Source organism: Hypanus sabinus, chromosome 23, assembly GCF_030144855.1.
Source record: "Hypanus sabinus isolate sHypSab1 chromosome 23, sHypSab1.hap1, whole genome shotgun sequence".
Lineage (NCBI taxonomy): Eukaryota > Metazoa > Chordata > Chondrichthyes > Myliobatiformes > Dasyatidae > Hypanus > Hypanus sabinus.
In genome coordinates, this window is record NC_082728.1 from 39,437,117 (window position 1) to 39,459,945 (window position 22,829).

A 22,829-nucleotide genomic window follows, 5' to 3' on the forward strand; every position below is an offset into this window, starting at 1 on the left:
CTCCTCAGTACAATTTGCATTTCTGTCACAGCTTTCCGGTAGGGTGGTGATCTGAACTGCACTTGGCACTCTGCCTGAGGTCTGACCAACATTTTATAAAATTGGAGTATATCCTTCCTACATCTGTACTCGGAATCCTTGATTACTGCCTTCAAGGATCTTTGGACATCGGTTCCTCAATGTATCTTAACACCTGGACATCTATGGTGCAGGCCCAACCCACATTAGTACTCCCAAAGAGAATCACCATACATTTATCAGAATTAAACTCCATCTGCCATTTTTCAGCCTGTTTCACCTCACATCAATACAGGTGTCCCCCACTTTACAAAGGTTGAGTGTGCCTATGAAAACTTTCTTAAGCCGAAATGGCGTAAAGCGAAGAGCCATTAATTTATATGGGAAAAATTTTTGTAAAAGCGATAATCCTCTTTGTAATGCGAAAGCAGGTTACTAATGTAGGTCTTTTGTGAAAGCGAAGTGGCGTAAAGCAAGTATTCATAAAGCGGGGTACACTTGTATCACCTAAGACTATTTTCCTCCCATTTTACTCTCAAAAAGAACTGGTTCTTGACTTCAGAAAGGGGATGGTGTGCATATTTCCATCTACATAATTGGTGCTGAGGAATCTCATTGAAGTGTACTAAGTATTGAAAGGCCTAGGCACGGAGAGGATGTTTTCAGTAGTGGAAGAATCTAGGAAGAAATGGTGCAGCTTCAAGATAGAAGAAACTGAGATAAAATGGAGTTTCTTTGGCTAGAGAGTGGTGAATTTGTGGAATTAATTGCCACAGGTGGCTCTGGAGGCCTAGTCACTGGATATACTCAAAGTGGAGGTTGATAGGTTCAATGTCAGTACGAATGTAAAGAGTATGTGAAGAAAGCAGGAGAATGGAGTTGAGAGGGAAAATAAATCAGCCACGATCGAATAGTCTAACTCTGCTCCCATGTCTTATAGGCTTATAAGCAGAAGAATTTCTGCAGCTGCTAGAAATCTTGAGCAACAAGATGTCGATGAGCCCTTTTGAAAGGTCTTGGCCTGTTTATTCTCCTCTGTAGATGCTGCCTAACTTACTGAGTTCCTTCAGCATTTTGTGTGCCCTCTTTGTCACACACTTTCACAGGATCTATTGTGTCCACCTGAGAGTGAAGGTTTAATAAGACATCCAGAAGGTTCCATCCTCAACAATTTCACATTCCTTTTGTGAGTAGCTCTGGATTCTCAGGTTAAAATTTTTGGATACAAGTGTCTAGAGTTAAAGTTGAACCTACAATCTCTTACGCAACTCTTTTACGGGAAAATAAAAAAAATGATAGGGTATTTGGGGGAGGAAAGTCCCTGTCCCGAAATGTTACAATTCCTTTTTGCCTATCAATGCCGCTTGATCCACTTAGCTTTCCTTGCAGATTGTTTGTTGCTCCAGATTCCAACATTTACAGACTCTTGTATCTCCAGGATAAAGTTTTCAACTGCATTTAGGTCATTTCACCCTACGGAATCACCAGAGACTTCAAAATTAACTTTGTTTCCTCAGTCAGCTTCATCATGACCCATATTTTAGCAAGAGCCAAAACCATGTCTTAAATGAAAAGGGAAAAATTTTGTAAAAGTTCTCATTCTAACTGTTAATTGTTTACATCTGTTTCAATAAACCATTTCTAATTTGTTTAAGTTGCAGGGCTGGAACTGAAATAAAAAGAGATGCTGATCATACTTAGCAGTAGAAGTAGCACCTATGGAGGGAGAAATTCTGTTGATGCTTTAGGCCAATGACTCTTCAGAACTGGAAACATTTAGAATACAAAAAACAATCTGCTGGAAGTTCTCATTGGATCGGGCAACATCTGTGGAAAGAAGGCGATTGATAACTGTTCTGGGTTGAAACCCTGCAGCAGGACTAATGGAAAATGACTTAAACTTGTAGGGAGGTGGTAGTGACGTGGGTGTTGCAATTTCGGTAATAAAATAAAATGGATGTCACAGGTATTGAGTGCTGACTGTGTTAATGATAGCTATTCTATCTAACAAAGGTGCAAAGGAGAGGAAGGACAGAGAAACGAAGGGGAAAAATAATCTTGTATGGCCAAAATGCAGAACGTAGCTGCCGGACTACAACCGACACTTAGCTATCATTTAGCAATCTGATTATGGAAGCTTTCAGTTCAAATTATTCAGTGGATTCTGAAGAAAAACTTTGTGGACATTGATTGGTAGATACTGCATGATCGAAAGAAAAATAGAAATCTCTTGTGGGGGTTGGAGGTTGCATGAAATCAACATGTCAGGCAGTAGATCGTGTTGCAGTAAAAAGGACCCGTGTTTATTCAGCAAGATCAGATCTAGGTAGCAAGCAGTCTTCAAGGGAAAAATGGTGATTTTTTAAAATAATGTCTTGACCAGGGAATCTTGAAAGAGAAAAACAAGTGATAAGTTCCTTGCAGCCCCTTCAGTTGTATGAAGGACAGTAAGCAGATCTTCTCCAAGATCTGTAAATTCCCTTGTTCTAGCGTCCAACACTGGCAGCTGCAGCTTCATTATCTGGGCTGTGAAGCTTGGTGTTCCACTCGTGCTTCTCTGCTCCTTTCACCCTCTCACTTACTTTTTAAGATGCTCTTTAAACACTTTCAAACCAAGATTTTGTCTTGACATTTCCATATGTACTGTAATTGTATTAGAACCTGGTAATGCACTTCTGAACCCTCTTGGTATTTTATTGCTTTGAAGAATGTTGAGGTAGAAAGTTCACTGTAATCCCAATGTTTACAGCTGAGCATTAAAATATCGGGATTTCCAGTTGATAGGTTTTCATTTTGGAATCTGTTGATCTAAAAGTTCCTGACACCATCCCAGATTTAGCTGTACATTCTGAATATGCCTTGAGTGGTAAAAGCATGTTTGAAAGTTGCATTCTTCATATTATGGTGTTTAGTGATTTGTAAGTAACTCTTATTTCTGCATTTTGCTAATAAGAAAATGTCTTGAGTTGTTTTCTTTGAATAATTGACATTGAAAGTTGAAGTGCTTTTCCCCTTCTTATAGCCTGCATAGAGAACTTAAAATGTCCTTGTGTTCTTCACCTGTGGTCCTTAAATAGATGAATGTGCACCTTTATAGCAACACTCCAATGTAATGAACCTGCCACTGTATGAGGTAAAGGGATGTTTGTTATTCTGCATGTGCCACCCAGCAGTATTCATATCTGGAGTTCTGAATTTGCTACTAATATCAATGTCAAATAATTTTGCCTCTATTATCACAATAGTGCACCTAAAATATTTTTGGACACTTTCAGAGTGAACAGAATGGAAATCTAAATCCTACTTGCAAAACCCTTAACACTGTCCAATTGTGTAAGCACTGGTCATTTTTTTTTTGTCTCTCCTGTTTTAAGCAAAGTTGGAGATTCATTTCAAACCTTTAGCTTTACTTGAAGCTGAATATAAGCATATGAATCCCTCAGGCAGGGATGCCAAGAGCCGTCACAGAGACCACGACCTATTTATTTTGGCACATTTAAAAGAGTCGTTTGCAGGAAAACAAAGTATAAATATACATATCTCTCTTCAGTGCATGCTGACCTCTGATTCTTTCAAACATGTTTTAAATTATCTTTCAATGCTATTAATGCAAACCCTACTGCACACACAATGTTGGCTTTGTGAACAAGATGGACAGAAAATGGATACTTGGTAAATTAGCTGGTGGAATTTGATCAGGAGATCTGTTCATATTTAATGAAAGATTATGGAGGAGGGAAATAGAAATAGTGACAGTTATTTTGAAAAGAGTGACCATGGACTTGGCAGTGTGTGTTGAACATACAGATGCATAGATAATAAGTAGCTTGCAAAGTGTGTTGGTGGTCTTGTTTTAGACTTACAAGACCATCACTGTCTCAGATGCAAGGAGATTTTTACCCTTGACCTTGTTATCAGGAAAAGGAGATCTGTAGTCTGAAAGTGACCAGTCAGTACATAACAATTAATGCACATAACAGCATAGTAGAGTATTTGTTAAATGGTGAAAGATACGGCAGTCTTGATGTTTTAAAGGGACTTGTAGCAGTATGCAAGTCACTGAAGACTAACAGGCGGGTGCAGCAAACTGTATGTTAATATTACTCCAATCAAATTCAAATTTAATTATCATTGAGCCATACATGAATACAGTCAAAGGAAACAGCTTTCCTCTGGGGCCAAGGTGCAAAACTACACAGTACATTCCAATATAGCGGGAAAAAACATAGTCACACACAAAATGTATAAAACATATATAAATAACGGAAAGTTTAAAAGATCTGACTACATTCAGAGAATTGTGAGCAGTTTTGGGCCTCATATGAATGAAGGTTGTTCTGGTGTTGGAGAAAATCCAGAGGTTTATGATGATGATCCTGTGGATGAAATGATTAATGTATGAGGACTGTTTGATGGCTCTGGACCTGTACTTGTTGGGATTTTTGTGGGGGGGGGGGTGGAGGTGGAATCTCATTGAAGGGCTTAAAAAGAGTGAACTTGGATGGGATGTTTCCAGTGAAGGCACAAAAGTGTCCCCCTGAAACATTGATGTAGAATTTCTTTTGGGCAATCTACGGAATGTATTGCCACAAATGGCTGTGTAGACCAAGTTGTATATTTAAAGTGGAGGTTGATAGGTTCTTGATTAGTAAGGGTGTCAAAGGTGATGGGGAGAAGGCAGGAGAATGGGGTTAAATTGGAAAAATAAATCCGCTGTGATCAAATGTGGAGCACTCTGAATAGGCTGAATGGCCTAATTCTGCCACTATGTCTTATGGTCTTAATGTTTAAGATGTGGGTTTGAATATAAGTGTAGGGAAATCTTATTGCAAAGGTTCTTGGTGAGATTTTCCACCAGGAATTTTAGTCTCTTTACCTAAGAAGGGAGGTACTTGCCATAGAGGGAGTGTTCAGAGGATTCAGCTTCAATATCTTCCTGAAAACTGGAGTCCTTTCTGATGTTCAAGCCTAGCATTTTACCTATTTAGATTGCATCCGTCTGCTTGCTCTGCAGGTGTGGTGTTGCCAGCAGTTATGGTTTAATACCTTTTGCAAGACAAGTTTCTAGTTAGTTTCCTTCAGGGTTCAGTTGAGAATGTGCTTCATCTCACCCTGCCATCTGTTATCACATCACTAAAATTGTCTTTGTATTGAAGGTCTGTTTTCCCAGTATGTGGGTGATATGTTCTTAATGTGGTCCTCCAAAGCTGCCACCTAACCAGAGCACTGTCTACACTGGCTTTGGTTGGGTCAGATGAGTAGTGTATTTGGTAGTGGTAGGTGCTTTTTTTTTGCTACACTTTAATGGCTGCACAGGTTAAGCTAAAAGAACTGTAATGATTGACTGAAAGGTTTAAAAAATTGTCAAGCACAGTATATTAATGAGGACCCTCAGCACCACATAGTATGTGTCTCTTGCAGTGAATAATGTGACTTTCAGCTTGAATTGTACCATTATAACAAATGTCTTAATTGTGGAACTGCAGGAAAAGGAAGATGGAAATGGAATAACTAACAGCAGATAATCATACAAGCTGCGGGCAGAGTGGTGGCATGATCACCAGGCCAAATGACGCTTTAGTCAGCCTGCTATGGCAACAGGATAGGATTCCAAGTGGTGGCATTCACAAAACATTTTAGCATCAGTCTGTGCATTAACCTCACAACCTTAAATATTTGCTGGGAAGTGGCCAATAATTGCTGCTGCACAGTTCTGATGTTGTAGTTTTGAATTCCAGTTCTAGTTTCTTTAGACATTGTTTACGGAGACCTGTCTGAAGAACTTGCCATAAAAAAAATGTTTGTTGCATTGGAAGTCATCCTTTAACAAAGAGGATATTATACAAAGGAGGCTAAGTATATCTTCAGCAAGTCTGTCCAACCCCATACCAAGAGAAGATGTTGAAATTTCCCCAAAATATTTATTATTCTGAAGGAAAAAATGTCATTTATAATTAAGTCAAGATGCAAGTAAAAGCTAACTGCAGCCACTTCATAAAATTACCTTATTTTCTTATTGAACTTACCAGGGTGTCTGATAAAGCAAATTATTGATTTTTGCAGTCTCAACAAATCAAGTATAGAATATAGCACTGTCATATCATTGATAAACTTTAGTCTGGATCCACTTATTAAAAGCAGTTTTGCCCATTATTATTAACATTGAACCTTTCTTCCTGATCATACAGTACTTTTGTCAGTTTTATTTTTGAATTTGGTAAGATCCTGTTTTGACGCTCTGGTCTCCTAAAAGACCTTTTGTGCCATATTGAACACTGTCCAATTAACTGTAAAGATCATATTATTGAAGACATAAGAGGTTGCAGTTGCTAGAATTCAGAGCAAAAATAAACCGATCTACTGGAAGGGGCTTTTCTGGGCAAGCAGTATCTAGGTTTTGGAGGGGGAAGGAATTGTCAAAATTGCAGGTTGAGTTCTGCATCAGAAGTGAAAGTGGTGAGGGAAGATGGCCAGTATAAAGAGGGATATGGATATATGAGACCCTTCTTTTGTCCCCCCTAGACTCTACCACCCCAAAGTCACCCTCCCCTTCTCCTCCTTATATAATCTATACTCTTTCTCTAAGCTAGATGCAGTTTCTCTCCTCTGATAGATGATGTTTGACCTGTTGAGTTCCTTCTGCAGTTTGTTTTTGGCTTCATATTATTGAATATATTCTGAACTCTTAAATATTTGCTTCTGATGTAAAAAAAATCAGAAGCTGAATGATTTCACCTTGTTACAGATTTTATTTCTGTTAAGAGTCTGTATTTTAGTAATAAGATCAATCACGAGGCCAAGTAAAAATAACTTTTTTTAATGGGGTTAAAATGGTTCACTTCATTTGATAATACAGGTTTACCTCACTATTCGAAGGCAGGGAGTGTTCCTATGAAACGGTTCGTAAGCCGGAATGTCGTAAAGTGAAGAAGCAATTACCATCTATTTATATGGGAAAAATTTGTGAGCGTTCTCCGACCCAAAAAATAGCCTACCAAATCATGCCAAATAACACATAAAACCTAAAATAACAGTAACATATAGTAAAAGCAGGAATGATCTGATAAACACACAGACTATATAAAGTAGGAATACTTTTCTGCAATTATTGTGGGACTGTCCACCGTAGCGAAAATCTCACGCAAGCGCTCATGGCAAAAACACTCAGTGCAAGCGCTCTCGGCAGAAGCACACTTTCCAGTAACCTTTAAGCTATGAAGCTGCCAAATTGTACCAAGTAACACATAAAAATACACAGCCTATATAAAGTAGAAATAATGTACGTCCAGTGTAGTTTCACTTACCGGAATGAGGAAGACAGTGAGCACACTGATGATGGTGTGTTAGGCTGAGTCGTCGGAGTTTGGGGTGGTGGGAGGTAGGGAAGACTGGGATGTCACCTCATCGTCGTCTGTTTCCATGAGGCCAGGTAGGTCACCCTCTTCTATGTCTGCCTGCCTCGATGTTGAAGGGTGAGTTTCGTCTGCTGTGGCTGATGTGGAAGGCTTGAAAAACGACAGTATGCTTGACTGCTTAGCCTCGTGCAATTTTCTATCATACATTTCTTTGTAAGCACTCAAACCATCCTGCAAATATGCCCTAAACCTGCGTACCCTTTCAAAATTAAAGTCATATTTTTCTGCAATCATTGCAGCGTTGTCAATCGCAGTGAAAATATCATGCAATTGCTTCACGTTCAGTTCCTGGACGACTTCACTTTCGGGCCGTTCGCTACTGTGTTCGGTTTCAATTGTTATCCTTTCCTCTTCATTAGCTCTTCATCTGTCTGTTCTTGGTCATGGGATGCCAAAACCTCTTCAACATCATCTTCATCAACTTCCACAAACCCTTAGCCAAACTCACTATATCCCTACTTCGTTCACCATGATTGAAACGTTTTATTGCGTCTAGTTTTACGCTAAGTGTAACACCCTTATGCACTCTTTTAGGCTTTTCTGATACCTTAGAACTCATCTTGCTAACGGATGCACAAAATAAATTGACATAAAGCACAGATGCTCACAGGCACGTGTATAAGCAATGCCGGCTAGAATGCAGTTCCGGGGGAGGAGGTTGGCTGCTCGACACGTGCTGCCTTTTTTCATAACAGTGAAAACACCTTCTGTTAGTAAAAGCAGGTAACTAATGTAGGTCTTTCGTACTAGCGTGGTGTTGTAAAGCGAACGTTCGAGAAACGGGGGACACCTGTATTAGTTCCTAATTACTTTTGCACTGACTGCTTTTCAGTCTGTATACAGCATGTTAGTTTCAGCTGTGTTTATTTTTGGGAGGTATGTGGTACAGTCTATGCACACTAGATTACCCAATATGAAAATACCTGCTCTTCTGTTAAGTGTGATGTCAATGATCCAGCAAGTATCTTAACCACATTTTCTGCAAAGAAGGGTGTGAATTGGAGCTGGAGAACATATTCCTGAATCCAGATGACCGAAGACACGGCGTTACCAAAACAACAATTAAAATTGGGGATTCACTAACGATAAAAATTTCAGAGATACAGACAATCTGGGTGCTTTATCCTATTAGACATAATGGCGGTGTGGGGGGGTAGGGCATGGTGAGATTAACAATCAAGAAAACAAACTTTAAATTTAATGCATTGTCAGTCTGCAATTGTTCTCATGGGAGTGCTGGCTATGCTTGGTTTGAGATTAAGCTAGGATATAGGTAACAGAGACTTGGTATATAAATGTGGGTTGGGGGGGTAGTGGAGTGGATGATGTTCCACTTGTCAGGGCAACATTATAATTGGCGAGTCTAACAAAGGCAGGGTTGAGCACATTCAGGAGCAGATGGTCCACTTTCAGGAAATGGAAGAACACAGTACTGGTGGTGGGACAGATCTTGGCTCAGCTTGTCTCAAGGTCAGGTGGGGCACTAAAGCTGTGACTGGCCTGGTTAAACGTAGGGCCTGGATTTGAGATCAAGCTGATGCATTGGAACTCAAGACTGAGATTGTGACTGAACCTTTGGTCTTCCTAGTGTTTAATGAAAGAAATGTCTACCCCTCTGGTATCGGACAAGCAATATAAGAAAACCAGTTTTGTTCTCTTCAGTGGCAAAAGATTAAATTTCAACTTCCCTCAGTATATTTTCTTTACTTTACCTGTTGTTGGTCTTGTTTGTTTTTAATAAAAATACCCTGGGTATATTGTATTTTTCTACCTTAGATAATCGGTAGTCAAGTTAAGAGGGAACCAGAGGGTTCAACTGAACGATACACACGTTGGATTAATAACCTGACTCAGGAGCAACTGGTTACTCAGGTAGGATGAACACTGTTCTGTTACTTTAGTTATGTTATGCAAGAGGTCTGTAAAAAAACTGTTACAACTCTATATCAACTACAGCCAGCTTAATTATACTAATGGGAACTATCAATTATTCTAATAGGAGCCAAGGTGAAGTTGTTCTCCTTTTTTTTTATTATTCTAGTTTCCTGGAGCTGTTTTTGAAGCATAAATGTGACTAAACCACATTTCTTATGTGCCAAACTTGGATCTAACCTGGTGCCATCGTTTTGAATTAAGGAAGCTTTTGTCCTCACACGGGATGTTGTCAATCATAATTCTACAGATCAGTTTGGTGATTTAGCATATTAGTATGAAGGTAGATTTGCGTGCAGAATATAATTCAGTTGGCTCCAAGTCTGGTAAATTAGAAGAAATATTCAGACAAACATGCAACGTTTATGTGTAGGGATAAGAATATTTTTACTGAAGATACTCTTCTTCTGTGCTTGAATCTACAAATTAATTTGAGTCTAAACTGGACTGGATTTTGAACTAGTTCTTAGTTATGATGCAGTGTGATGTGTCAGATACAGTTTATGACCAGAAAGCTTTATGATTGGTGTTTCATTCCTTTGCTCATGTTACTCTCCTCTCAGATAATCTGTTTTTTAATAATCATGTGAGAATGGAGCTATTCCAAACCAGGACTGAGGGAACCAGAAACCCCACAGAGCAGATCATCTATTTTGTGCCATTCTTGGTCTCCTTTCCCTACCAATAGTTATCAGGCATTGTAAAGGAAAACTTCAAAGAAAGTGAACTCCTGCGTTCAATTTAAATATCAGATCCCAGATAGCATTATCCCGACAAAACTCCATGTTATGGAACCATATTTATTCGCCATAAATTGTTCCATAAATATGTAACAACCTGTTCCAGCCCATTGGCAATGGCATATATTTTGTCAGGTGACCAGTTATCGTGGTGATCTGTATTTTGAGATGTGTCTGCAGCTTGGTTCACCATTTTAACTGAATGCTTCATAAGCCTGTCCTCTTTCTCTTACCTTTCTTTCTTTCTTTTTAGCAGGGTGTAGCGATGTTACAGGAGCAATTTTAAAGCAGTCACATTTAGTGTCACTGTATCCATGACCCCTCAACTTGTCAATGATTTGTATAAAGGCATTTTGGTGATGATGGATACAAAGGGTCTCTGTTATTAACTCCACTCTGTCATCTAACTTATCTATTGTTTAGGATATCTGGCAAAATTTTGAGAATTCATAGTAGTTAGTTTCTCTGATTAGTGCTGCAGTTGTCTATTATTACCTTGGGCTATACTGTTTGGCATATCTTCTACTTCAATTCTGGTTTAAGATGGTGCTGGTAAAGTCCAGCAACTACTTATCAGCAGTAAACAAAACAAAGAAAGGAGCTAAATGTTTTATGAGCAACACCTTTTCTGGCAAACAGTGGCAAGGCAGAGTCAAGGCGAGCAGGTGCGAAGTAGATTCGAGGTTGAGCCTGGCCTGTCCTTGAGAGTGAGGAAAGACCCAAAGTTTGATTGATTTATGCACCAGGCCAGATTGAAAAGGTCAGGGTTCAGGACCGGAGGTGAATGACAAGGCTGGTTCTGCTCGCTGCTCCTTGATATTTACTCGGCTTTGTTTTACGGTTAACTAAGGCTGTGGCCTGCTCCTGCTTCAGTGATGAGTGGCTTCATGTCTGTGAACTTGTGATGTTTTCTCAGCTCTGCGCTGAACTGAAACTGTGGCCTGCTCCAGCTGCAGTGATGCCTGGCTTCGTGTCTGTGGACTTACTTTGGTAAAACTTCAGTTCTAAATGTTATTTGCTTACTGTTATTATCTGCACAATTTGTTTTTTTTCCTCTACACATTAGGTGTTTGACAGTCTTTTTAAAAATATATTCTTTTGTGTTTCTTTGTTTTGTGACTACCTTTAAGGAGACAAATCTCAAGGTTGTATAATGTATACATACTTAGAGAATAAATGTATTTTGAACTTTGAAATTTTGGCCCAGTAGGGTTAGAAACTAAGGCCAAAAACTCTATTTGAATGTGCCAGGCCCCTTCATTATTGCTTGTTCGTTGTCTGCCCTCTATGAACCACAAAATAGATGTGCCTTTGGCATGAAAGAGTAGAAGCAAGTGAAGCACAGTAACATTAACTACTATTCGCTGCGTAGACCAGGCATTTTATGACATCGTCAGGTCGCCTGCATGGTGCCTCGAAGTACCAAGAGTGCGTTGTGCAGTGCTTGGGTGAGTGGCTGCCAGACAATATTGTGCATATATATAAGACAGAAGAGTACTTGCCCTGAACTATGGTTTGGGCACCGGGAGCAGAGCGACAGCTGAAAGAAGCTGACAGATGATCACCAGCTTGTTCATACTCACACTGTGCTGACTGGTTGCCCTCTACAGATCTGCGGATGAGTAGGAAACATGGTGTGGCCTGTTGTTCCATCCTGGGCTTCCCGTTGGTGAACTGATGCCCTGTAATCATTGTGCAGTTGAATATGTTGGTCTGTATCCACACAAACATCTAGCATGTAGGTGATGGACTTTGGTGAAGCACTTCGTAGATCTGGATGTAGCATAGGAGATCCCAACCTTTGTAATACCATTGACCAATACCATTAAGCAAGGGACCTGAAGGCCACAGGTTGGGATCCCTTGTTGTAGCAAAGGTAACAGGTAGAGGATCTTCCGTGGCTCCAAAATGTCCACTTCTATAAAATACACTGCTTAACCAGCATCAGACAGAAAGCTCATAATAACATTCACTGTTCACTGCTCGCTGGAATTGGGCCTGTGCTTGGAAGAGTCTTCACAGTAAACAGTCCGCCATTCCCACCATTGTGAAGCTTGTGCCTCGCCTTTCCCGCTGGCCAATGGGAAATGCAGGAACTTTCTCCAGAATATTCCAAATGGCCCCATTTCTTTTTTTGATAGTGTCGTGTCAGGTTGGGCAGAGAAATGATCGCTCTGCCACTGTAGTTGCATGTTACAAAACATGTAAGGGCATCAAAAATTATATTGAAATTACTGATTTAGTTGGCAGATTTTGATTTTGGAGGATGTAAGCATTCTTGGCCTTTTTATGAGTCTCTTGGCATAACTGGTGAAGAAGTCAAAAAGCTAACAAAGCAGTTCCTTTGTCAGTACGTCATTAGTAAGTAAAGAGTGTTCTCATGGTGCAGGGGAATAAATCCATTGTTTGTGGTGCAAAGATAGTCCATTTCAATTAATGCTGGCAGGGGACTTGGCAAGAATGAACTTCTGCTCAGTGTGGAGGCAGTTGCATCTTGGATTAAGTTTGGAAAGGAGAAGAAACATCTTATTCTGATGCATGTTGCCCTGGCAGAAGGAAATGGCTGACATCGGACAGCAAGAGCAGTTCGTTTTTTATATCAGGCCCTTTTGGAAAGAGAATATCTTCTCTTCCTCAGGATAGCCTCTGCAGGAAAATGCTCAGCGAGCACTTGGTTGCTTTTCAAGTCTTGAGTAAGAGTTCGTCATCCTTTCGCCAATTCCAGCTGTTTCCATTGAAGTTATTAAGATTTAATGATTCAAGCCTAGCCCTTTTGTGAGAGACCACAACTGCCAAATGCTCCTGGAAGGTCAATTAGGCTGTTAGCAAGGCTGTTATTGCATTCCTGCAATAATTATTCACTGGAATGCATTTGTATCTAAATGAATTTGCACAGGCTAAAGATTAGTCACCTTTAACAGATGACCTGGGGAAACAACAAATGACAAAGTTTCTTAGAACCAGTGTGTAAAGCATAGTAGTACACATAACACACATAAAGATGACTTATGAAGGATAAAATCTACAGATGAATCACGCATGAATAACAAACTAAAGTGAATTAATGTGAAATATTGTAAGGTAGGGAACAGATTAACCAGAGGCACTTCGAATATAATATGGCAGGGAGTTCAGAAGCCTAATAGCCTGGGAGAAGAAACTTTCTCATTCTAACAGTTCTAGTTTTTATATGTTGTAGCCTCCTGCTTGATGGTAGAAAGCCAGTTGAGGACACTGGCTGGATGGCTGGGGTCCTTAATAATACTGAAGGCCCTGTGTGTGCAGCGCTCCTGACAAATGTCTCCGGAGGACGATAGGGAGACTCAGCGTTAACATTATATTTCCAGCAAAGCTGGTAATGGTTTGCAGTAGATACCTGAACTGTCAAAGGCCCCAGCTCAGCTGGAATGTTTTGAGTAGTTATGAAAACAGTCTGTGCTCCACAGATATTGAAACTTGATTTTTTCTCCAAACAAACATTTTATTATTTCTCAAAAAGTAGTTAAACATTAAAGCTACTCTGTCCAAAGCCAGAGTTGCTAGAAACAACGGCTTACGATTGTGCTGCTACAGGAAGTCATCAGGTAATGAAAGAGTCGGAATCAGAATTAAGGTTAATATCACCGGCATACTGTGTGTCATGAAATTTGTTAGCTTAGCGGCAGCAGTACAAGACAATACATGATTATATAGAAAAATAAATTAACCAGTTACAGTAAGTATTTATATGTATATTGAATAGTTAAATTGGAAATTCTGAATAAATAAAATTAATATTTTAAAAAATGAGGTAGCGTCCATGGGTTCAATGTCCATTCAGGATTCGGGTGGCAGAGGGGGAGAAGCTGTTCCTGAATCATTAAATGTGTGCCTTCAGGCTTCTGTGCCTCCTTGCTGACTGTAACAATGAGAAGAGGGCATCATCTGGGTGAACGGTGTCCTTAATAATGGATGCCACCTTCCCGAGCACTGCTCAGACCCAGAACTGTTTGTGAGTGAGAAATGAACAGAAACAGTGTATGGGATAGGATCACAGAAACAGCTGCAATGGGAGCCCGAGGAGGCATGGTAGTCTGTCTCACTGACTCAGTGAGGGAATGAATGAGTCTGCTCAGTGCACCCAGCTCTACTCGAGCCTACCAAGCCCCTGATTGTCATGGCTCGGGGAGGAAGGACAGCACCTCATCTTCTCTCTGAGCATGTATACAAGATATTAAGATGAATAGAAAGAGTGGACAGCCAGCGTCTCTTCTCCAGGGCACCTCTGCTCAATACAAGAGGACATGACTTTAAGATAAGGGAAGGGAAGTCCAAGGAGGATATGAGAGGAAGACTTTTTACTCAGAGAGTGGTTGAGGCATGGAATGCGCTGCCTAAGTCAGTGGTGGAGGCAGATACACTAGTGAAATTTAAGAGACCACTACACAGGTATATGAAGGAATTTAAGGTGGGGGATTATATGGGAGGCAGGGTTTAAGGGTCAGCATAACATTGTGGGCCGAAGGGCCTGTACAGTGCTGTACTATTCTATGTTCTATGTTGCAACTTTCTGGACTTAAAATTGAATTCTAGAACTTAAAGGAACTTGATTTCTCTGCAAGTACCAGTCATCCATTTGTGATATTGGTTAAATCTGTTACTTTCCCTCTGGAAGAGGAGGTCATGCCCAGTCTGACCTGCCAGACATACCTTACATTCCTTCCTGGTCTGTATTTGGTCATTCCTGCATTCTTTTGCCTATATTCTCATCATCAAACTACTCCCATTGACCAGATACCATGTTTGCTGCTTGTCTCCATGGTTACTCAAGTTCTACCCTCACCTCCTTGTCGGACACCTCACCTTCCCTGGCGCTGAACAAATTTCTTGTTTTCACTTCACAGTTCTGATGAAGGGTCTTTGATCTGAACTACTAACTTTGTTTCTCTTCCCTCAGATGCAGCCTGACCTGCTAAGTATTTCCAGCACTTTCTTTTTTAAATTAAATTGCCATTTAATTTTCCACTGTCTGCTGTTTTTTAAAATTTTGATCTACTTCTAGTGCTTGTGTGCGAGTACAGCTAGTGGGTAAAATGTTTTGTGGGAAGACAAGTTTTGGGTATTGTGTTCAGAAGTCATTGGAGGACATTGTTTACAAACCACCTCAGCACCATGCAGACCTCCCAGCGCAGAACCTGTGAAATACGCTCAGACTTTCCAATCAGCAACAGCACCTTTAACATCTTGTTTAAGTGATTCTCCTTTGTTGGCAGAGTTTCATAAACCATTAGCCATGGTCATATCAACGGAAAGCTGACCGAGGACATACGAGACCAGTGATGCTGAAATCTGGAACGTAAGTCAAACTCAGCAGGCCAGGCAGCATCTATAGAAGGGAATAATGGGTCAAAACACTACACATGCGACATTCAGATGAACTGTCTCGACCAAAAAATGACAGCTGCTCATTTCCCTGCGTGGATCAAGGTCAAAGAGGAGTTTATTATCATATGCATAGGTACATGCATGTGCAAATCGAGTGGAAAAGAATTTCTTGCAACATCATCCCAGGCACACAGTGTTCACAAGAAAATCATAATTTAATCATAAATTTCCTGCAAGAAAGAACAAAAGAAACAAAATCCACTTCATTGCAACGTGATCAAATTGGTTATCGTGTTGCTATAAGCTATAGCATTCAAGAATGGGCAAGTTGGAGGGAAGCAACTGCTCTTGAACCTAGTGGTATGGCACTCCAGACTTAGGTACCTCCTGCTTAATGGTAGCTGTAGAAAACGTTATGGCCTGGATGGTGGGAATCTTTGATGGATTTGACATGGTGGTCAATCACCTCTTTTTGTGACAAGATGAAGCCACCCTCAGGGTGGAGGAGCAATGCCTTATATTCTGCTTAAGTAGCCTCCAACCTGTTGGCATGAATATCGGTTTCTACTTCCAGTAAATTTTTCCCTTCCCACTCCCCTCTTCTATTCCTTACTCAGGCCTTTTACTGCTCCGTACCTGCCCATCACTTCACCCTGGGTCTGCTCCTCCTTCCCTTTCTCCTACGGCCCACTCTCCTGTCCTATCAGATTCCTTCTTATCCAGCCTCTTACCTTTCCCACCCACCTGGCTTTACCTATCACCTTCTAACTGTCCTCTTCTCCTACCACCTTTCTGGCGTCTTCCCCTTTGCTTTCCAATTCTGGTGAAGGGTCTTGGTCCAAAACCTTGACTGTTTATTCATTTCCAAAGATGCTACCTGACCTTCTGAGTTCTTCCAGCATTTTGTGTGTGGATCTTTGATAGAGTTGCTTTCTTAAGGCGGTGCTCGTGACATATTGGGGTAGAGTCCACTTCTGTCTTTAGCTTCTTACATTCCTGTGCATTTGAATTGCCTTAACAGACTATGATATAACCAGTCTTGTTTTCTGAAAGTTCTAAAAAGTTCAACATAGGCAAATTAATAGTTATGAGGTAAACAGGGAATAAAGCGGCTCAACCTTGCACCACTATTCGTGACTGATCTTACCCTGACCTTAAGTCCACTTCTCAGCCTGTTTCACGTAACCCACAACTCCCTAGTAAGTCACAAGTCCACAAGTTTACTTCTATAGCTCTCTGTGAGAGAGAATTCCTTAGATTCACAGCATTCTGAGAGAAGAAAGGACTCCTTATTAATATCTCTATAAAAATAGGAATAGGAGGTAGGCTTTTTTGTGTCTGCTCCTCCATTTAGTACAAGCATAACTATATCTCAAGCATGTATTCTTTCTCATTCTCTTAGTCCGTATTCCTTGATGACTTTGTGTCCAGAAATCTGTAACTGCCCATTAAATGTATTCAATGACTTGGCTTCAAATTGTCTCCACAGATTTACCATCCTCTCAATGAAGAAGTTCTGATTATCTGAGCCTACATTTCTTCGTTCTAGACTCTTCAGTCAACGGAAGTATCTTCCTTTCATCCAGTCTATGCAGCGTTGACTGGCATTTTAAGTGAGATGCTCTCTTCTTCTCAGCTCTAGAGAATTCAGGCACATTTAGTCCAATCTCTTACATCTATCTCTGTCAACCACTAATCAGTTTGAATCTTCAGTGCATTCCCTCTACAGCAAGTATGTCTTTTATTGTATAAGGAGGCCTAAACAGTGTATAATACTCCAGCTGCAGTCTCTCAAGCCATGTAATTATACCAAGACATCTTGCTAATCTTCAGAAACTCTGCTTCCTAGTTCTAGATTTGCCCATGAGAAGAAATGACCTCTTATTATTATTCTGTCAAACCCGTTTAGGATCTAATGTGATTCATTCTTCAAAACTCCAGTGAGAATGCCCAAATGGAGGTATACCCAAGTCATTTCTCAAAAATCAATTTGTGTATCCCAGCAATCAAAGGAATGAATCTTCTTTGAACTATCTCCAATAGAAGTGTGACTATCCTGTTAAATAAAAGGACCAGAACAATATGCAGTCCTCCATGTTTAGTGTTACCAAATCTTTTTAGTTGTCATGGGATTTTCTTACACTTTTACTTCACCCCCTTGAGAGTGGACTTGGTTTTGGGCTTCCTGGTGCTGAGTAAGTTAAAGAGTTACAATTATTACTCCAGGACAGTGTGCTTTATAGTCTCCTGCCATGCATGGACCTATAAAAAGATAAATCTAAATTTATATCTCTTTTGCCATGACCTTGTTCACTTGTTCTCAACCAAAAGTACAAACGAATGTGTTTTTAGGCAGCAATATTTGTTTTGATACACATTGATAATGTGATAAGTAAGTTTTTCCAATACTAGACAGTAATAACCATGAAAAGTTTAGGCTGTGCTGTACATTTCTAGGAAGTTGCTAATTTTGAGTTGCTTTATCTAATCTCTTACCCGCATTAGAATTCTGCTCATGATGATGTATTGAGGCTTAAAGCTGTATTGATATGGCAGGAATTCTGGAAACCAGTTGGAGAAACTTGGGGTTACAGCTGCCTGACATTTCCCATTTCTCTTTCCAGGCTTCCTCCATTCCATTGTGCTTTGTTTTTGTTTGTATGCAGAAGAGGAGGAGGAGGAGAAATATTTTCTATTTTTGCCAGAAAAAATGATTATTTATGCTTCTAACTTTGTGCAACCAGTAGATAACTGAATTTTTCATTGTTGAGCTCAACAATATTTACACTGAAATTCAGGATGAGGTAGCTATAATATAATGCTTTTAATCAAAGTTAATAGTTATATTTCATAATAATTTTATGTCTTTGCAGTGCATTGCTGCTGCAAAACAATATCATGGAAGTCAGTAGTAATAAATGTGACTGATGAATTCCTTCTGAGTTAAGTGCAAATCACTATGACATTTGGATAACACACAAAATGCTGGTAGAACACAGCAGGCCAGGCAACATCTATAGGGAGCACTGTCGACGTTTTGGGCCGAGACCCTTCGTCAGGGCTAACTGAAAGGGAAGATGGTAAGATATTTGAAAGTAGGAGTGGGAGGGGAAAATGTGAAATGATAGGAGAAGACCGGAGGGGGTGGGGTGAAGCTAAGAGCCGGAAAGGTGATTGGCAAAAGTGATACAGAGCTGGAGAAGTGAAAGGATCATGGGACGGGAGGCCTAGGGAGAAAGAAAGGGGGGGGGGGAGCACCAGAGGGAGATGGAGAACAGAGTGATGGGCAGAAAGGGAAAAAAACGGAGGAGGGGGAAGAAAACTAAATATATCAGCGATGGGGGAAGAAGGGGAGGAGGGGCATTAATGGAAGTTAGAGAAATCAATGTTCATGCCATCAGTTTGGAGGCTACCCAGCTGGTATATAAAGTGTTGTTCCTCCAACCTGAGTGTGGCTTCATCTTGACAGTAGAATTTGGATACCTTTATAGGAGATGTAATGTTTTTAGACTAAGAAAACTGTTTCAATAATCTTTCTGGATAGGAAATTTGTATTAGACATTATAAGTAGCCTCCCCTTTATACTGGACCGACACCTTACTTGCCCTATTGTCCTGTTTATTATTTATTGTAATGCATGCACTGTTTTGTGCACTTTATGCTGTCCTGGATAGTTCTGTAGTCTAGTGTAGTTTTTTTCTGTGTTTTTTTACATAGTCCGGTCTAGTTTTTGTACTGTGTCATGTAACACCATGGTCCTGAAAAAACATTGTCTCATTTTTACTATGTACTGTACCAGCAGTTATGGTCACAATGACAATGAAAGTGACTTGACTTGACTTGATTGCCAGGCTCTGCATATTGACTCCCTCAATCTGGACCTGTACTAGTACTGATGTGGGTTGGATGCAGAGGACAGAAATTGGCGACCCTCTGTGCCCTTACTTCCAACACCATGGTCTGGACAGTGAGTGCGGATCAGGCAGTACATTGTGGAAGCCTGGTCCCCATTATTTTCTCTGGCATTCTTGATCAGCTGGCAAAATTGAGGCCAGGGTTTTGGTGTTTTATGAAATTTGCATTGATTTTAATACTACAGATCTGACATTGAGATATTTACAAACTTTGAATAAATTTGGAATTAAGTGAGAAAAATGAAACTTCCAGAGTTAACTAAAACACAAAGAGTTAACACTGAAGCTTAATAATTTTCAGATAAATTACCTTCCCCTTCTAAATTCCTGCCGTGCAAACCCCAGTGAGTTCCCATTTGTGTGCCAGCCATTGTGGGTACAGGAATTAGTGCTGTTGTTAACAGCTCCAAGGAGCCACGCTTAATCCTGACTTTGGGTGTTGTCTGTGTGCCATTTGCATGTTCTCTTTGTTGGTTTTTGTTGGTACTCTCATTTTATTCCATAACTCAACGATATTTCATTGGATTAAGGAGCAAAAAAATGTGGAGGGGTATTGATGGGCATGTAAAAGAGTGAATTGGAGACTTACACAGAATTAAGGTGGGGGGGATTGGAACTTCCTCTGTGAGTGGCATGCATCTGATGAGATGAATGAGCACCTCTTGAGTTCTAATAAGGAGGGATCTGAGTGGTGGTTTTTGTTTTAACCCCTTTATAATGCTGATCAGTTACAGCAAGGCTGTGTCCTGTTTTTAGAATTATGTGCCGATTTCCAAGACGGAACAAGGTGATTCCGGGATTGCAGCTCATAGGCGGTAAACCCAGATGTAATGCCAGTTGGAAGTCCTGGCAGAAAGTCAATATGGTCCAGCCAGCATTGTAAACCAAAACTTTCTGAGCTGCCAAACCTAAAACGGCATATGTTACGAAGGTCCAACTGGGTCATCAGTACATTACTGTAGATAGATAATGTAGGACAACAGAGGCACTTTATTTGGTGTCAGTGCTAAGGAATTGCTGTAGTGTGCTGGGCATTCTGACATTTACACAGTGGAACAGATTGTGCAAAACTGCTGATAGTGGAGGTTCACTGCTATTTCAGTTTTCAAACAACCAATCTACCTGTAATGAAGATGACAATTCTGGAAAATAAATTCTGGATTTAAACTATTTTACAAGATCATTTTGACTGTCATTTCCCTCATTTTGAGTTTTTCCTTTTAGAGGCATGTTTGTGCGGAATTACAAAATGAAAACCAAATTGTAAGACACGATCAAAAACAGCAAATAGACAGTGCGGTGCCCTGCTCTACACTGATGGACTGAGGACGATCTATGCTATGGGTAGCACCTTCTCTTAGATCAGAATTTAAGCCGAGGTCCTGCCTGCCACGTCAGATTACCAAGCACTATTTTGAGGGTGACAAGGAAGTTCTTCATGGCTATTCATTGTTGGTTGCTTGTTCATTTATTTACTCATTTTATTTAACAAGAAAATGGATCATGTATCTAACTGATGTTGTGGAATCTTCCTCTCTGCAAAACTGACTGCAGCATTTTTTTACTTACTCTATAACTATGCTGTAAAAGTACCTATTTTGCTTCTGGCTGTCTTTCTTATGAAAGATACCATTTAACTACAGCCATAAACTTTGGTGAAGGTTTGGGTGTATCATGTGATGTTGCTTACAGAGAAGTCATTACTGTACTTCATTGTATTGCTTCTTGTTGGGGTTTGTCTATCAAGACAATTTACATCCAGAATGGTAATTATTGAAGGTGCTTTGCACAAATTGAAAACTATCTTTTGTTGAATTATATTAAAAGAAATTGCAGTACAGGAAAAAAAAGTTACTATTTCAGTTGAATAATTTATCGAGCTGGCATCTGTTTCTATTGCTACCATTACCCATTTCTGATCTTGTATGAGTTAGGAACTAGCTTTCATTGAAAAAAATTATAACATTAATAATACATTTTTTAAAATAAATTATGGGTTTGAATCAATTTTTGTAGAGTCTTCACAAAATATGGGTTAATGTGTAAGTTCTAGAAAATATTGATAAAATGAGCATGGAAAGTAAATTCAAAGTAAATTATCAAAGTACATGTATGTCACCATATACAACCCTGAGGTTCATTTTCTTGCGGGTATTCACAATAAATACAAGAAGCACAATAGAATCAAAGAATGGCTGCCTCCCCCTGCCCCCCAACCAAAGTGCAAAAGACAACAAACTGTGCAAATACAAAAATGAATAAATAAACAAACGATCAATGAATATTGAAAACAGGAGATGAAGAGACGTTGAAAGTGAGTCACCAGGTTGTGGGAACAGTTCAATGATGGGGTGAGTGTAGTTGAGTAAAGTTATTAGCTTTGGTTCAAGAGCCTGATGGCTGAGGGGTAATAACCTTTGAGAAGAAATGTAGCACACTATCACTTGATGGAGTTTTGAACTGGAGTATTTAATCTTGAGACTTGCTTTACAATTGGCTTACTACCATTCGTAGTAACAGCAATGTACATGAAACATATTTCATTGCGTTGCTTGTGTCAAATCAAATCAGTGGTGACTGTGCTGGGTAGCACTCAAAAGTCACCATATACCAATATAGCACGCCCATTACTTACTACCTGTAACCTGTACACCTTTGGATTGTGGGGGGAAACCAGAGCACCCAGCAGAAACCCATGCAATCACAGGAAGAACGTATTGGCTCCTCACAGGCAGTGGCAGGAATCGAACCCTGATCTCACTGCTGGCATTGCAGTAGCATTACTAGTTGGCATGCTATCATGGCATCATGTTGTCACATTTAAAAAAGGACCTTTCACCTACAGCAGTTCACTGAGGTGCTGCTAGGAAGCTACTCTCGCATAAAGTGCATTCTCCCTGACAGGAGACCAGAATCCAGCTGGATTTATTCAGTTCACTTCAGAACATCACATACCAGAGCAGAATGCTCTAATAAGAGAAGCTAAGTCCACATGACTAGCAATTCATGTTTATGAAAGTACAATGCATTAAAAGGCGGAATAACCCAGCAGAGAAATATTAATGAATATGTGGCATGGATCCCCAAGCCTGCCATGCTAGCAATTGTAGTTTATTTAAGATATCTGTTGGAATTCAGAAGAGTGAATGGGGAGGACAGAAACATAAAATCTTCAGAGGGCGGATGTAGGGAGGGTGGATCATGGGAGAATCAAGTAATAGAGGTCTCTGCTCAAAAGTAAGGGCCATCCATTGCAGACAGACAATGCAAAATATTTTCTGGGTATTTTGGTTAAAATGCACATCTCAAAGGTCTGTGGAAGCCATGTTTTTGGTATTTTTATGCAGAGCTGGTAGACAAATGATAAGCAAATAAGAGGAAGGTTACCACAGGTAATCAAGAAAACAAAATGGAGATTACGATTAGATCAACCAAGATCTTACCGC

General features: G+C 40.0%; 1 protein-coding gene across 14 annotated transcripts in view; it reads left to right on the forward strand.

Moving 5' to 3' along the window:
• b3gntl1 (UDP-GlcNAc:betaGal beta-1,3-N-acetylglucosaminyltransferase-like 1) overlaps window positions 1-22,829 on the forward strand; it is a 342,821-nt gene that overhangs the window by 54,073 nt on the left and 265,919 nt on the right. For 12 of the 14 annotated variants that reach the window (XR_009507656.1, XR_009507659.1, XR_009507658.1 and 9 more), the window contains one exon: window positions 9,210-9,305. The exons of 1 other annotated variant lie outside the window; for it this stretch is intronic. Coding sequence is in view for 5 of the 13 variants with exons in the window: in XM_059948769.1 (XP_059804752.1) it covers window positions 9,210-9,305 (96 nt within the window). In the remaining 8 variants the exon portion in view is untranslated. Of the gene's footprint in view, window positions 1-9,209; window positions 9,306-11,021; window positions 11,096-22,829 lie in introns of those variants that run through there. One more of the 14 variants, XR_009507665.1, reaches the window with a different exon arrangement.